The following is a 17,546-nucleotide window of genomic DNA, read 5'->3' as shown; positions in this document are numbered from 1 at the left end:
ATAACCTCACTTCTTAGCTTAGTAAGGGCAGGGAATTCCAAGCATATCTTTTAGTAGGCCAGATCAATTTTCAGTGCATAATGGTGGTCTTCCTGCCACAAACTTTGATCACCTCCTAAACATGGATCCCATTGTAAGAGAGAAAAGAGAAGACTGTTCTCTGGCCAAGCTGTGTCATGCTTTTTGGATTTGTTGTGTTGAGAGGATGGATTTTGAATTGGATGAATCTGTGTTAATCCATCTCAAATTACCCCAAGTATCTGTGCGGACATTACTGGAGTTGTCTGAACTCTCCCTCCCAGCCACACGTGCACAGAGCGTTAACGGTGCATGGGGCAGGCCTCTTGCCAAACAGCACCTGCTGCCCTGGAATGGGTGGGTGAAGGTGTCTGTCATCTCTGTGAAGGGCCAGACGGTACTCTACTAACCCGTGAAGCATTAGGGACTACTGCTAACTTCATGTGATTGCTCTTCCAGATAGAGGATCTATCTGACACAGCCTTTGCCACCCTTCATGCCAAGTGCGAAGAGATGGAGCGGGCGAGGTGGCTATGGAGCACAAGCGTGCCACCCCAGCGGCGGGGCAGCAGGTAGGGCTGGCTGTTGCTTCCACAGCATGGTGCCCAAAGGGCTCCGTGCTGGGCGGCTGCTCTTCACTGTTCCTCTGTATTGCCATACAGGCAGCATCTGTGTGGAGGTATTCTGAGGTCTGTTTGGGGGAGTGAATGATCAAGCAGTGGAGGAGGCCCCGCTGGGACTATAAACGGTGCCTAGAATGTATTAGGCTAGCAAAGGGTCTGCCTTTAGAAATAGTGGCTGGTCCAGAATATGGGGCCTAGATCGTTAGTTGGTGCTAGCATCTGAGAACATTATATTCTGGGAGCAATTCCAGGTGATGCTGTTGACTTTTAAAACTCCACATGGCTTGGGGGCATGTTGCATGGCAGTTTGCAAAGGAGGAGAGGACAGATCCCTGCTCTGGGGCATTTACAATCTAAACTTCAGCACAAGGAAGACAACAGAAAAGGGGGAGGAGGGAGATGAAGGCTAGGGCAGACCTGGGGAATACGTGTGTTTGTTTCAGTTACGTGAACTTGGGTGTAGTTAACAGTGTGGAGTGTGAGAACTGAGGGGTTTTACCAAAGGCTTTGAGGAGAAGGGAAGCTGATGGCCTTTGGATGCTTTTGATTCTCTGGGTATAGTGTCTATTGGTGTGGCTTTTAACACGTAAAGCAGAGATGCCATTTCAATTCCAGGTCTTACAGATCAACAGATGGACGGACAACCCCCCAGCTGGGGAACCCCTCGACACCTCAGCCAGCATCCCCTGACGTTGGGAGCTGCTGCTCACATCCTGACCTCGCCCACACCCAGTCCCCGCGCAGTCCCCTCAGCCCTGAGCTGCTCTCTGGTCCCCACACCCCTCTGTCCCGGGACGCCATGCGACACCTGTCCACCGAGGACACACGCTGCTCCACCCCGGAATCTGGCCTTGATGAACAGGTGAGGAGCGGTAGCTTCTTTTCTCAGTGTCAAGGAAGGGCCCATGAACGTGCTTCACATTGTAGATGTTAGGGCCAGGTTGACTTATTGCCCGCTTTCCATTTGCACTATTACACGTATAATAGTTATCTAAACAAAAGTGCTGGGGGCCCATGATCGGGAGCACTAATGTTACTGTATACAGGGATCGGGGGTGTTTATGCTGATGCTGGAGGCATCCGAGCCAAGATTGGAGAGGTGGAGTGCTTGGTTGTCAACAAGGACATAGATACAGCGGGTGTAACTGAACTCTGTTGGAATAGAGCAAATTAATGGGGATCCAGTTATCCCTGAATACAAACTCTCTAGAAAGGACAGGAAATGGTATATATTGGGGCTGGTGTGGCTCTAATATGTCAGAGTTAAAGAAGCACTACGTATGTGTTAATACCAGGCCTGGAAAGTAATTTTTTACTGGGGACATACTGATGTCCTCCTGGATAATGAAAAATGTTGACAGGGTTGTTGAGATGGAGAAAGGAATTGAGTAGGCATCCAAAGGAGAAAGTGTTGTCATTACAGATGATTTCCAATTGTCCTCACATAGATTGGGTAAATGTATGTTTGGGTCATGACAAAGAAACCATGCCTAGATTGCCTAAATGACTGTGTTGTAGAATAGTAGGTCATAGAACTGACCGAGAACATGACCCTGGACATATTCCTAAATGCCACCCAGGACCTGGTGCAAGAACCAGTTGATAACAGCGGCCCCGGCATTATCACAGTCCACATATATGTAAATAGAGAATTGCTAAGAGCCCCAACACAGTCGCATTTAATTTCAAAAGAGGGAACATCTATTTCATTTTGTTTTTAAATGAGGGGACTAGTTAAAAAGAAGTTGAAAGGAGAGTTAAGAGGGTTGAATTTTCCAAAATACTTGGATGTTTTAAAAATTATCATGAAAGAAGCCTCACTAGCTTTTAGATTTCTTTGAGTGGAGCAACTTCTGGGCATGTGTCCCTCCTTGTTCGTTGATATAGCCATGTTGTCCTTGCCAACTTGTAATGTGTGAGCCCAGAGGACGGTCTTAGAATATCCACAGAACCTTGATAACTTCTAGGATTGACTTCTAGGATATCCATATGCATCCGCTGTGCCTGCAGTGTGCTTCCCACCCTATCAGGGGGACAGTAGTCTTGATAAAGTGTGAAGTTTATAGGGAAAGAAAGAGGATGCCTACCAAGAGAGTTTGGTGCAAAACAAACTCAGTCTGGAAGTTTCAGGTGCAGTCTCTTGGCGGCTGCAGACCAGTGCTGCAGTTATTGCATCTGAAGGTGGGCAGAGGGCATTACCACGGTGGGGGAGGCCATAAGGCCCAGCAGCTGCTAGATCCAGTCAGCCCTTACAGAGGAGGACTGGAGCATACAGGTGGACAGGGTGATCAGAGTATTGGCTCTGTCCAGCTGGGAGCCCTGGATGGAATCACGACAAGCCCCAAGAAATTGTATCCAAGGTGAAGCTGGGAGGCAGGATTGATTCCGAGGCCCAGACTTTCAAGGGTGATATGCAGATGTTGCCCTGTCCCACCACCAACTAGCTAGTTGTCGATGTGTAGAGAAACAGTCACCCTAACAAAGGCACATGAGCTGCAACCATGGCCATGCGCTTCATGAAGATAAGAGGAGTTGCAGCCAGGCTGAACAGAAGGACTTTAAAGTGAAACACAATGGCTGAGGGTCATAAATCCCGTCAGTCATAAATGACGAGAAGGTTGAGTTTAAATGTAGAAGTACTTTTCAGTCTGTGGTGGTAAACCAATCTCCTCTGTGAAGGAGGGGGACTAGTTTGGTAAGAGTCATCATACAAAACTTTTTGGGCATCATAAACTCATTGATGGTGTTGAGATCCAGGATGGGTTGAGGTGTGCACTCCTTCTTGGAGACAGTAAAATATCAGGGGCACAACCTGGTAACCCTTTATCTAGGTGGAAGGTGTTCTGCAGTGCCCTTGTGAGGAGTGAAATGATCTCTTGTAATGGAGGGGAGGGGACATAGAGTGGAACACCAGAAGGAGGGCTACAGAATCTCTGGAGTACCCAGCACCCCAAGTGTGAGTTGAGGTGCATTGCCAGGCCAGAAGGAACGATTGTGGACCAAGCCCATCATGTGAGCAGCAGTGTTCATCTTCTACCTATGATTATGGAGTGTCATCAGTTTTCACAATGAAAATCGGCATAAAAAATCAGCATCAGTCTGACTTCATGGTTGATGACCATGGACCAAAGACGCATGTTGATGCAGAGCGATGGCTCCTGTCACGGACTTTAACCCGCTAACTCAACATGTGTTGTCCAGAGAGGCTGGAAAAAGGGCACCGCCTTCTCCTACAAAAAACATTGGTAGTGTGTCATGCAGGCTTGGTGGTTTAAAATCCGGAGGGCAGCGCTGCTGGAGAGTAGAAGCCCTGTACGTCACAGTGAGCTTTCTGCCCTTTCAGTCTACTGGTTCAGAGTGTGGTTTTTTGTACAATTTGTCCTGGGCTCCTTCCACTATTATAGAATTGGGAGGGGGGTGGGTAGATCCTCCTGAATGCAGTATCTGTTCCATACATTTAGAGGTGGGAAGCATCAAAGATGGTTTCTGCTGTGACTGTTTTGCAGCATGAAGTAGAGCGAGTGGCATGGGGTGCAAAGCAACTGGGGTGCAAAGATGTGAGTGCACCAGTTGGGTGATGGGATCTTTGATAGGGGCAGGAGAATGTCTAGGCCCAATGACTGAGACATCCCAAGCAGCAGCTCCATGTACCAGGGGAGATGCTGATCACACAAACTGAGAGGCCGTGCCCTGTGGTATCAAGGCAGCCAGGAGGGAGGGGTCATATGTGCCAATACGACAGGTGCTAAGAGAGCTAGTACTGTAGGCAGCCATACCAGTACCAAGATATTGAGGTCAGGATTGGTGCTGATGGAGCTGATACCAGTGGGGTGGTGGCAGAAGGCAGTGGAGCAGTTAGAGAAATGGCTCCAGGCATTGCCACAGTGGGCAACACAGCAGGCCTAGCTACTGGCACATAAGAGCGTCAAAGAGCCCTGCTAGATCAGACCAAGGGCCCACCTAGTCCAGCATTCTGTTCACACAGTGGCCAACCAGCTGTTGACCAGGGACCCACAAGCAGGGCATAAACATAACAGCACCCTTCCACCCATGTTCCCCAGCGACTGGTATACACAGAGGGAGCACAGAGCTATCAGGACTAGCAGCCATTGATAGCCTTCTCCAGGAATTTGTCCAACCCCCTTTTAAAGCCATCCAAACTGGTGGCCATCACCACCTCCTGTGGTAGCGAATTCCATAGTTTAGCTCTGCGCTATGTGAAGAAGTCCTTCCTTTTATCTGTCTTGAATCTCCCATCAATCACTTTCATAGGATGACCCCAGGTTGTAGTATTTTGCGAGAAGGAGAAAAATGTCTCCCTATCCACACCTTACACAATTTTGTAGACCTCTTATCATGTCTCCCCTTACCCCCAACCTAAACAAAGCCGGCTGTTGTAACCTTCTCTCAAAGAGGAGGTACTCCAGCCCCTTGAACATTTTAGTTGCCCCTTTCTGCACTTTTTCTAGCTCTACAATATGTTATTTTAGGTGTGGTGACCAGAACTGTACACAGTATTGCAAGTGTGGTCATGCCATAGATTTGTGTAGGGGCAGTGTGGTGCTGGCAGTTTTATTCTCAATCCCTTTTCTAATTATGCCTAACATGGAGTTTGCCTTTTTTACAGCGGCTGCACACTGGGTTGACATCTTCATTGAGCTGTCCACCACAACCCCAAGATCTCTTTCTTGGTCAGTCACCGCTAGCTCAGGCTGTACTTGAAGTTGGGATTTTTTGCCCCAGCATGCATCACTTTGCACTTGCTTACATTGAACTGCATTTGCCATTTAGATGCTCATTCTTCCGGTTTGGAGAGATCCTTTTGGAGCTCTTCACAATCCCTTTTTGTTTTAACCACCCTAAATAATTTGGTGTCATCCACAAACTTGGTCACTTCATTGCTCACTCCTGGTAGTCCACAGCAGTGCCCTCCCTGGATTCCTATGGCCTGATGACCACTGGTTCCACATTGGGCAGCATCAAGATCATAGAGGTTACACTCTGGTGATGATGGCACCATTAATAATAAGGCAAGGGCGAGCGGCTTGGCTTAATATTATCCGGAAGTGCAGTTCCATTCATGCAGCTAGGGCTCAAAAGTACCAGGAATTGTCTTGGGCAGAGTACCATCAGGAGTCCCTTTCCCCCAACATGGCAATCTCCAATGTCAGACATGCGATGGGGACTGAGAATACCTGGATTGAGGCAGCTCCCTCCAGGGTGGTTTTCACCCGTAGTTAGCATCACAGCCATAGTCTGATCTGCAGAAGTAATACAAAGTTGCAGAGACCTCTGACGATACAGGAGAGTACCTGGCCCACAAATGGTGAATACTGGGCAGATGATTCCTGAAGCAGTCACATTTGAGGTGAGTCATGAAAATACTGAGGTAGATCATGTTCTGGTAATTGGTCCCAAATTTCCTCCTCTTATGTGCATCTAACGACCTGGACTTCATCAGAAACCGACTGGTCTAACAAAGTTGCATCTTGTTTAAGCCTGGTATAGGCAAGTCGAAAAGTGGCAAAGGGATAAGTAAGGGGGCATGAAGAGGTGGTTGGAACAGAAGCCATTGCACCCGAGTTGATGCTTCGGGGTTTGCAGAAACCGATTGAGTTGGAAGAGTCTTGCATGTGCCTCGAACCATTTGGATTCTGTGGAGGTACAGTCTGTGCTGGTGGCTGTGTGAGTCTGGTGTCAACAAAGATACTGGAGGCCTTGGCTTAGTACAGAAAAAAGAAGACCTTTGAAGTGGCTGTAGTACTCGCCCCCACAAGACACGAGGAGCTCTGTCAGTGGGCCTGCTTGGCAAAAGCCTGGACAGCGTTGCCCGGAATTGATGCTGTGCCCTCCCTGCACGTGTGAAGGGGCTGGTCATCGCTGTTGGCAGGCCAGAGCTCGCTGCCACAGCTTGTGCACTTCTTGAAAAGTGCCTTAGAAGCCATGAGCCCCCAAGCAACAGGGGACACGCCCTGAGATGCCACGCAAAGAAAAAACCAAAGAAGGAAGAGAGAGCAGCTATACTGGAGCAGCCTTCCCTGGCCTGGTACCTTCACATTGTTTTGGATTACAGCTCCCAGCACTCTTGACTATTGGCTGGGGCTGATGGGAGTTGAAGTCCAAACCACCCAAAGGGCACCAGGTTGGGGAATGCTCTCGTAAAGGCAGAAAGAATAAAACGAACAAAACGATGGAATTAAGTAAGATGAGGCAACCCTGCTTGCTCTTAACGAGTTGTAGAGAGAACACTCCTCAGTGATGCGGCTGTCAAGGAGGAACTGCACAGGATGGGTAGGAGCGAGGTGTGCTCATTGAGGGAATGTCGGGGTAGTCTCCCGCCAAGCACTCGCCTCTAGAATGCTCCAAGTTAAGAGCTCCGCTTAGGCACAAACTCCATATGTGTGAGCCATAGAGAGCCCGAAGGAGGAGGAGAAATTTCATGCTAGCAATTATGAGGAAAGGGATCAAAAATAAAACTGCCAGCAGGAGAATGAGGGCAGACGAATGGAAATACTACTTCATATAGCACATAATTGATGCATGGTGTTTGCAGCTACAAGATGTGATGGCTACTAGTTTGGATGGCTTTAAAAGGGGATTAGTCAAATTATTGGGTATCAATGGCTGCTAGTCATGATGATTAAGCTAGTTGCTGGATCAGAGGGAGTATCTTCTGAGTACCAAAGACTGGGGAGCTCCAGTGGGAAAGGCCTGCATCTGGATATCCACGGTTAGCGGCAGAATGCTGCATTTGATGGAACTTTTGCTTCTTATAAATCTTTGTTCCCTTCTGAAAATGAACCTTTCTGGTTTCCAGACAGTGCTCTGTGGGAAGAATCAGCGGGGCAGTTGCTTAAAGCCATGGTGGGTTGTGGTGCATGCTGGCAGCCATTTTGAATATTCAATCCACAGCATGCAGTCATCGTGGCTTATTATTTTGTGCACATCTGGCTAGGGTGGCTCATGCGAGGGTTAAACAACCCTCATGGGCTGTGTAAAGAGTTATGCAAGGGTTGTTTAATCCTTGCATAAGCCATCCTCACTGGGTTTGCATGATCCAATAAGCCACGGTGATTGCCCGCCACAGCTTGAATACGGCCGGCACATGCCACAACCCACCATGGCTTAAATAAACCACAGCGGGCTGTGATGATTGTCCGAACCTGGTCATTGGCCTGGTTTGCATGATCAAAAGGTTGCTAACAAGCCACTGTGGCTTAACTGCCCTGCCTATGCCAGACAGGTTTGCCTAATAGCCCTCACCAGCATAGCTTCACATGTCATCCAAAACTGGCAAGAATGGCTTGTTGGGGTGGTAACAAGCCACCCAGAACCCCTGGGCTGTTGTAGGGTTGTGGTGTTGCAGTGTCCTTAGTGTTGTGTCTTGAGGTGGGAAATCCAAGTTCAAATCCTTTCTCGGCCATGAAGCTCAGTAGGACCTTACCTAAGTAGCTTATTTCTTATCCTGACCTTCCTCACAAGATCGTTGTGATGATTAACTAGTGCTGCAAGTTTCTTGGAAGAAGAGCAAGATAGAGACACAGCAATTAAATGTTTTCCCTCTTTACTGTGGAACAGAACAGCGGTGATCGAAGATGCAGGAAGGTAAATTTAGGTTAAACATTAGGCAGAATCTTACAAGAGCAGGATAACACTGTCCAGAGGAGCTGTGGGGTCTCCTCTAGAGATTGTCAAGAACGGTTTGGGCAAGCTAGCAACCTTGGGATCCTCTCCTGGGACAAGAGCTTTGGCTTACACAGCCCCAACCTTCCAACTCTGATTTAGTTCTTGCTTTCCCAGTGAGGTAGCATCTTTCTCAGAAAATGCATGAGCCTCCATTTTTGTCACGTTAAGTGTACTTGCAGATCTAAGCAGAGACATATTGCCTGTCTTGGACGTGGGTAAGCAGGTAATGCCTCTGAGATGTCCTCAATGGTATGGGAGGAAGAGCAGATGAATGTTGAAACCCCACTGACCAGCCGTCCTTTGCCTTTCAGACTGTACAGCCCTGGGAACGACGCAGCTTCCCACTGTCCTACAACCCCAAGACAGAGTGTGAGGACCAGTTGGACCCGCAGGACCGGTCATCACGATGCACGCGGCGCACATCCGGCAGCAAGCCCTCCCGAGAAACAGATGGAGCTCCCACATCACCCACCCTTGCTTGCCTCAAGAGCCGGAATCCAGGGGCAGCGGCCACAATTCAGCGGCCGGCACACAGATAAGAGATGGACAGAAAGATGAGAGCAAAAAGCAATCCACCAAACTAACTCTTGGCATTAAAGCTTCTGAAATCTGTGTTTGATATTCAAACATCCTGCTGGGAATTTTCACAGTTTTTAGTGAATTTAAGGAGTTTAGAAACTGTTTTATTTTTTTCCTTTCCATGTTTCCTTGTCACACACATCTTATCCAGTGCTGTGTGGTCTGATGAGGAGAGCAAACTTGTCTCCCTTTCCCCTGCTTAGGTGTACACTCCTCAACCAGGAGGGTGAAGCTGGCTAATTGACCCTGGAATTAGTTCTCTGGTTAAAGGGTACTTTAACCTTCCACTCCCCCTTTTTTCTGTTCAGTCTGTTCTCCTCACCTACCACCATCACCGTGCCCTCCCCTCCCTTAAGATTCTAGTGGAGTGAACTTAGTGGTGAAAAGTGACGTCTCCTGAATCTTCCCTCACTGTCTGTTCTGCTCATGGGCCGCACTGGCACTAGAAAGCACTTGCAATGCAAACTGCCCAAGGGATGGCTTCCCACTTGTGAGCTCCAAGGAGCTCTTCCCCTCCACTCTCTTCGCCTTGTGCTGCGTTATTCCTTTCAGCTGTCCGGGATTGCTTTTGAGTTGACCTCTCCATGATAGCGGAAGTGTACTTGTTTGTGCCAGAAAAGGCAATTTCCCATCAACATCCTAGATAAGATTTTTTTGGAGCAGTTTTATTCGGATCATATGGTGTTGCTTAAGATTTTTTTTTTTTTTTTACTAGCAAGAGTGGGGAGAGGGCTGTCTGCCCAGCATTTCAAAAGGAGCAGTTTTTCATGATAGAACACTTAGACTTCCTTTTCTAGATGTGATTTGTAATTCTCTTCCTTCTACCTGCTGTTGATAATTCACACTTCTGTATTCCTTTTTAAAGTTTGCACTCTACCTGTTAGTTTGAAAGTTGCAGTAGCATGTTTATTTATTATATATATATATATATATATATAAAATAAAATAAAAATTCTGCTGCTGCTAGATTGCAATACGGTAGTGTTGAGCCTTAAGTGCTGAGAGAAATGTCACAGGGTACAACTACTTGCCACCCCAGATCCACGAGCCATATTTTAATGAGAATGGTATGTCACTGTTCTTGTTTCTTTTCTTCCACCCTCTATTAAAAATATGTAGTCTTATGCGTTGAGATTGCATCTTTCATCTTAAGGTATGTGTGAGTACCTAAACGTTTGGATTTTTCCAAAGAAAAATAGGACTTTGTTTTTCACCACTGTTTTAACTCCACTTACACATGGAACTTATTTGAAAGCAAACTTCTCAGTCAGATTTCTTTCCTTCTTCTGAGGACGTCTTGGGCTGACTATCACCAAGCTCAATAGGTTTGGATTTATTTTAATTTAAAGAGGCCGCTGCCATCACCTCCCATCCCCCGTGACTCCCAGATTCTGCACACCGATCCATCTGTAATGTTTTTCTGACCCTAGCGGTGTGGCTGTTGGTCCCTGTCCTGTTGTTAGCATTGCGCCTGTCTTCTGTATTAATCACATCACCAAAAAAGGAAAAAAAGACATTTTTTCTCATTTTGTAATTGTAACGAAATAGTAGCTAAACTGCTTAATGGTTGGGGTTTTTTCACAATTTTCAACATTACCTAATGTTTTTGGTTCTGTTCTAGTTTAATTTCTTTTAAAAGGAAAAACCCAATGCTACCATATCCCTCTGCATTAAGTGCTTTTCTATTTATAAGGTTGAAAATTCTGAATAACCCTCTTTAGCGTTATAAAGGAAAAATCTACAAAAAAACCCCACCTCGTATTTTGTAAATATTTCTTTTCCTGCTTCAAGCTGTGTAATGTCCTTGTTATATAGAAATGCTTTTCTTCAGAGAAGCTGATCCTTGTTTAATGTCTTGATTCTGTTGGCCAAAGCACAAATGTGTGCTTATAAAAAAAAAAAAGATTAAAAAAATTAAAAAGTTAATAAAACTGTGTGATAAATGTCTTCTTTGGAAAAAATGATGCGAGGAAAGACCACAAGAGAAATGAGCAAGGATGCTGAGGTAAGGTCTTCAGAGGAAGAAAAGCTGGAAATTACAAAGAAGAGCAAGCAGCAGCTTTCAAAATCTGAGTGACTAAATAAACCCGGGAGCAGATATGCATTTCAAAGATAACCGGCTTTTTTTCAGATATATAACTGGATGGTCTAGTAGTTAACAAAATACCTGCATTTGTGGTATATAGAGCAGAATGTTACAAAGAGAGAGGTCAACCTGCCTTTTCTGGAAGGTGAGACCCAGCCTACAGTGAATGAAACTGTGTCAGCTGCACATTTTAGGTCGGGGTGGGCAACTTGTGGCCAGATGTTTTGGCCTATGACTCCCATCAGCCCTTGCCAGCGTAGCCAATCATGATGTAAAGGAAAAACTGGAGCCTAAAATGTCAGGCTCCCTGGTATTGCATTACCTAGACACATCTACTTTATAAACAGCCTCAGCTTGGCCTGATGTTGTAGGTGAGGTTCCTTTGAGGACTCAAGTTAGAATGTTCACACTCAAATTCACTTAAATTCTACAAATAAGGACTAAAAGTTTAACACGCGTGCAAACCTTCCACTCAGCCAAACAGAGAGATACTTACAAATTTAGCAGCTGTGTGTCTATCATTCACACCATGCTTTACCAGCAAAGGATGGATCTTGTCTCCCTGGCAAAAGGAACCTTCTCACTATACAGGACCTCCGTCGAGGCCCTGCAATCAGGAGAGGACACACCTAGTCCCTTGCTTAGGCTTAAAAACACTTTCAAAATTTGTGACGTCCTTCTTAATACATATTCTAAAATTCTCAAATCCATTAGTCCGCATAATCTTTTAGGTCATCCTACTCCCAGAAAGTCCAAACCTTTTGTCCCCAAAATCGCCTCCCTCCTTGACGTAAGGTGTTGACTCCAAAATGGGCCCAAGTTCCTTTCTGCAGTTAATGGCTCTTTTTATACTTTGTTCCTGTCTGAACACAGGGAGGTCTAAAACGACAACAGCACTTCTGAACACAGAGACATCTGAAACTGCAGCATCTGCAATTTTGGATGAGGGAAATCTGCAATAGCTGCATTTGTCTTTTTATAACCTTTGACTGTTCACTTTGATAATACAAGGCCTCACAATTCAAAACCAGTAAGACATTCCTTATCAACATATATATAGTGCTTCTTATACAATAAATCTGTGCCTCTGTGATTCCCTACTTGCCCCCTAAACCCTATAGTGTACCCCCACTTTTAAGTGCTATCCCACATACCATGCTAATAGGCTCTCACAGCCCTTATCAACTCTGCTGCACCCCAAAAGCTCAGCCCCCTGTATATCCATACCCATCATATACCAAAGGGGAAAAAAAGGAAAAAAATATTTTTACAATGAGGGATGATGGGAGTTGTAGTCCAACATCATCTGGAGGGCCACAAGTTGCCCACCTGTTCTAGGTTAATACTATGGCAAGTGTTTATGAAGAATTGAGTGTATGAAGGTGGAAACAACTTCTGTACCATAGTGGGAACCAGCTGCGGCTAGAATGGTCTTTCTCACCACTCCAGTCTCCATCCCATCCCTTCAACAGAGACAACTGATTTAATATTGTAGTATTTTTATTTCCAAATTCACTTTTACAGCAACAGTCAGTGTAAACCAGTTGTTAAAACACACAAGTACAATATGGACAGTCACAGACAGGTAACTAAGCTAGGATGATCATACTGAGATCTCACTCCCTTCCCACCCCCTCCCCGTTTCCCCTCCCCCTGAAAAACTTTAAAGGGAGTTGTGGGGTCTTCCAAACTCCATTGTCCCTTTTTGATACTTCCAAGTTCATGTAACAAAGCCCATTTTTTTCTTTGTAAGTTCAAAACCATGATTTTCATCTCTCAAGTTTTAACACTTTTTCAGACCCCTAGATATGTATATTTATATACCAAGACAAGACATCCACCAGTCAGTTTGACATGGCCCTAGATTAAAACCCTCATGGGTTTAACCATCTGCAAAAGCAATGCCTGCATGTCCTAAAATGATCCATAAAAACAATCAAAATCCAAGCTGGGAATCAGGACCTATGATTTAGGGAGATGGCAAAATTGGCTGGGGAAAAGTAATTCAAACATTTCAGCAATGTGTCCTATGCTTGAGGAAGGGGAAGATTTGAGAAATGAAATAAGTACATGGAGGCCAGAGCTTCTAATATGTGAGAGAAGACACAGGGAAATTATCTTTTAAAGATGATTGTATTAGCATAAGCCCTAAATAAAATGACAACCTATCTTCAGCATGAAGTAATGAAAAGCAGAAACTGACAAAGGTAACACATGTTTTTCCAGCCCAATCTGTGGCCTGTAATGCAAGTAGAAATTAATCACAATAGCTGGGTGAAAGTTCTCAGTACGAGGATCTCCCAGTTTGTTCACTTTTAAGATAAAATATGTATAAATTTCCTAACAAATACAGAGATAACCACAGGCTTTGTTTTAAACGCAGTATCATACAGTCAGTAGAGATGATTGAAGGGTGACTGTTGATGTGCTGATGACACCCCCCCCCCCCGCAAAACCCTACCACTGCCTTGGAGTGAAATAATCGCAAACATTCTAAGCCATTTGTTGGTCTTCTCTCATGTTACCCCATCCCTCTTCGTCTTTGCCCACAATTCCCAGTCCACTTCTTTATCACTGCTCTACTGGATGTTTTACGTATAGAAGCAAGGGACAATAGCCACTCCCCCCGCCCTCAATTGTCCCGATGTTAGCAACTGCCCTCCACTTGAACGTTAAGCAACAACTTTATTTAAACAAAGGATGATTATGCAGTGCCATTGATGGCCTAGCATTACTTGGTGAGTTACTGTAAAACACTTGAAGTGGAAATAGAAGTGTTTTGTTAGATATTTTCCTGCTATGTTTTTCCCCATGGAACTGTGACAGATTTGAAGAACACGGTAAGGGAAATGAGGCAGTGCTATTGTGGCACATTTTAATTACAGACAGGAAGATTCTTTAGAAAGATTTTTGCTGCATAAGCATCAGAAGCTAGAACATGCTGCGACATCACCCTATTTCTTTACTACTGTGCTGCCTCATATATTGTGTTCAAGATCTAAATGGGAAGAGGCACGAAGTAATTTGTGCAAGGGTACAAAGTTGTGCTTTGTATTTACAGTCCAAATAGCTGCTGTAGAACAGTCTGGGAAGTTTCTAGAACTATTGATATGAGGCCTTTTTTGGAGGAGAGAGGGCTGGGCAGAGACGATCATACAAAGTGCTTTTGGGAGACCTTGAACCATGGTATAAAGATCCTTAGCCACATTTGGGGGGGCAATAGCACCCTAAGAAATGGAACATACAGCAGCTGATGGAATGGAAGCCTCCGACCATTGTGACCACCTTCCTATGCTAATCCGCATGCTGCAAACTTCAGCTGCTGTGGAACCTTATGCTCCATGACAAAAGGGGACTGGAGCACCTCTGTGCCAATCCCACAACCAAGCAGGGCAGCAGTCCCGGACCATTCATGCCATACCAAATTTTAACCATCACACTGAAACTGACTCAACGTATTTCCTTATTTCACCCAGCCCTAAGGACCAGCCCCCCCCCCGCCATTTCTATACACACCCAGTAGTTAACTTGCTTCAAAAAGCCATGCATGTGGTGTATTTGGAAATGCTCAGTTCTTCTCTGCTTGTTGTGTTTTAGCTAAAGCAACTTTATCCCCCTCCCCTAGCAATTTTCAAACACATTCAGACAACTCCACCTATATGCAATGTATGAAGGGGAGGGCACCTTACTGTAGAACCTGTATTATTCACAACCCCTACTTAACATAAATTGGCTGCCCTCCGATATATACAGTGTTCCTGTTCATGGAAATAACTTTGAGATTACTCTGAGTTTTAAGTAGGATGACGCCCTTTTCTGGTTTAGTGTTTTCTCGATTACTCCAACACAATGGTGTTTGGGGGAGCCTGTTCTGCTTGGAAATTACATATGGATGATAAAGATTTGAAGATGACACCAGCTGTGCATGGGGGTAGCTGGGAGCAAGTTATCCACACGCAATGGAGGCAAGGCAGGCTGCCCTTGGAGTGGGTCCATGCACTCTGCAGCTGCAATGTTTTCAGTTAGGCAGAGTGGACTGCACCTACTGGAGGATGCTGCCTCTTCCCAAAGCACAGGGAGAGATGCATGAGCCACAAATTCTAAATGGTAATGATGCAATAGGTTTGCAAAGAGGACATGTATCCTTATCATACAAGTAGTGCCCTCAACTCCAGCAGGTGGATTAAAGAGCTCTGCTAGTATGACAGCTTGTTGAGTACCAATGTGTAACATGTGCAGACAGCTGAACACCATTTTGTGCGGTGCGCTATTTGTTGGCTTTCCCCCACCAGTCTGTGCAACAACAGTGAGCCAAGCAGGTTTGAAACCAAATGGAGTTAAAGCCCCTGCTTGCTGCATTGTGGTGTAGGTTTTCTTTGAAACATCCACACCTCCATGAACAATGTGCACGCGCATAACTAACCATGTGAGCTACCTCCACTGAAAAGCATGGCGGCTGAGGTGATATGACACCACTGCCTATGTTGCTCCATTTTACTTCTTTCAGACAGGCAAGAATCAAGTGACAAACATGATGTTCTTTATGAACAGTGCACCAGAAAGATGCACATTCTGCTGCAGAGGTGTCCTCCCAGGGAATTATCATCCCCTCATGACACTTGTACCTATCTTAAGTGCCCTGCGTCTTAAAACAAAAAACCCTGGTCCCACATCTCTACCTTGCGAATCTCTACCCATACACATGCAACCCTTTGACAGAAACAGCCAGGCCAATTGGACTGAGCACAAGGAACAGGCCCGCTGCCCACTAACCTGGCTCCCCAACCTGCCAACTTGAGTGCTATGAAGCTGCCAGTGTCCTGTACTGTCACAGAAACACTACTGCAGGAGCACGGAGATTTGTCTAACATAATGGAATATTGGGGTGGGTTGGAAGAAGGTGAAGAAGACAGGGTGGGTGTTTTGCATTCGCCCCTCAGTGGAGGAAAGGGGAGAAAAAGACAGCGCTCGTCACTGGTATGGAAAATTAAAACAAATGGGTCGGATCCAGACTTAGTCAGGAGTAACTTAAATCCCACTGATTTCAATGGGTCTAGACTAAGTATGACTAAACCAATATCCTTTAATTTGAAGGTTAATTTTTCACTTAACAGAAGAAACACACAAGGGGTAATCCTACCCCTCAGAATGTCTCATTTAAACAAATGTGCAAAGGGAGCTGGAAGGATTTAAATGCAGTTTGGCCTGATGCTTTTGAATTACATGAACAAAATACTGGCCTTTGCATGCAGTGACATGGCTCTAGCCATACTCCTGTCAGGAAAATACCCAAGATAAAAGTAAAGAAAGGTGCGTGTGTATTGTAACTTGAGTTTCTGCTCCCTTTCAAGCACAGAAACCGTTCCCTTTGGAGAGGTAAAATACTGAGGAGTCATTTTCTCCAGGTCTTCCAGCAGATGACATTTCACACTGAAAAGTGTGTGACTGTGTGTGTGTTTGTTCATCTGAAATCTGCTCTAGACCTACACTAGCACAAATACCTGTAACATAGCAGGAAAACACCAGGGGTTGTTTAGGAAGATTGCTAAACGATCAATGCGGGAGGCGCTTTTCTATCTTCACAGGGACAACCTTGGCTGGCTACTGCACATGTACGGCAGCAGACACCACCCCTCTTTCTCAAGACTGAGATCTAAAGCAGTGTAATTTTGCCAGGTAACCAATTACATTTTGTTTAGGAGATTGAGATAATTGGAAACAGTGTGGGAATCTCTGTTTCCAAGTTGTTAATTTCGAAATCCTGAGACCAGAGAAATGAATAAATGGGAATGGGGGAATAGGTTAAAACAGCCCGTTAATAGAAAAAAAGAATGGTGGGGGATGCTGATGTAAAAAGGAACAGAGGAAGAAAGGCCAGAGTGGATTTGTCTCTTCTTATTCTCTCCACCCACTTAAACGCAATCACAAGCCCTGCTTGGCCAAAGAAGCAGACACTTCATCAGCCAGTGTGGCAAGCTGTGGGGAGTCCACCATGTTGATGCTTCCAGTGGAGGAGACGTTGCTAAGGCGGCGTGGAGAGGTATCTCCGGAAACAGTGGGTGATTTATAGACAATTTCAGCTCCATGGTCAGTCTTGGCTTTGGCATTCTCACGAAAGGTCAACTTGTGGCTCTCAATCTGGAACGAGACAAAGTGGCAGGTGAGGACAGAAGGGTAAGGTAGGGAAAATTAGAGGGAGTTGACACCCTTTCCCACCAACCACCTCAGCTAGTGTTGTTGGTATGCCAAGTAGCTCACTCGTCCACAGGTCCTCTTCTCCCCAACTCTGCTGTTTTGGTAAATGTGCTGATGTATGTTCAGAATTGGGAGAAGCCAGACTCTCAAATTTTGATATATGATCCAAAGGATGTCATTGTAAAAGACTTGATGTTCATGTTTCCTTGCTCTGGGAATCCTAGGTGACATAACGCTACTGTATAATGTTGATATCAAGCAAACTGGGTGGTAGGCACAGGATGACACATACACTGTTGTGCAAAATGGTTGACTTCTTATAGAAGCACTTTCCCACTGGAATACCATAATAGGGAAAA

General features: G+C 45.4%; 2 protein-coding genes across 9 annotated transcripts in view; one reads left to right on the top strand and one right to left on the bottom strand.

The window, feature by feature from the left end:
• KANSL1 (KAT8 regulatory NSL complex subunit 1) overlaps positions 1 to 12,235 on the top strand; it is a 178,544-nt gene extending 166,309 nt beyond the window's left edge. For 3 of the 8 annotated variants that reach the window (XM_084804469.1, XM_084804468.1, XM_084804471.1), the window contains 3 exons: positions 478 to 590; positions 1,257 to 1,503; positions 8,639 to 12,226. In XM_084804469.1, coding sequence (XP_084660595.1) covers positions 478 to 590; positions 1,257 to 1,503; positions 8,639 to 8,866 — 588 coding nt within the window. In that variant the 3' untranslated portion in view covers positions 8,867 to 12,226. Of the gene's footprint in view, positions 1 to 477; positions 591 to 1,256; positions 5,333 to 8,638 lie in introns of all 8 variants that reach the window. The other 5 variants (XR_014783797.1, XM_084804470.1, XM_084804467.1 and 2 more) reach the window with 5 other exon arrangements.
• A 1,891-nt stretch (positions 12,236 to 14,126) lies between these two features.
• LOC146340908 (microtubule-associated protein tau-like) overlaps positions 14,127 to 17,546 on the bottom strand; it is a 160,333-nt gene continuing 156,913 nt past the window's right edge. The window contains exon 15 of the mRNA XM_084804475.1: positions 14,127 to 17,130. Coding sequence (XP_084660601.1) covers positions 16,915 to 17,130 — 216 coding nt within the window. The 3' untranslated portion in view covers positions 14,127 to 16,914. The remainder of the gene's footprint in view (positions 17,131 to 17,546) is intronic.

Source organism: Heloderma suspectum, chromosome 6 (genome assembly GCF_057233095.1).
Source record: "Heloderma suspectum isolate Gila_16-S chromosome 6, 16-S_ref, whole genome shotgun sequence".
Taxonomy (NCBI): domain Eukaryota; kingdom Metazoa; phylum Chordata; class Lepidosauria; order Squamata; family Helodermatidae; genus Heloderma; species Heloderma suspectum.
Note: the sequence above shows the minus strand (reverse complement) of the source record. Positions and strands in the feature narration are given on the sequence as shown.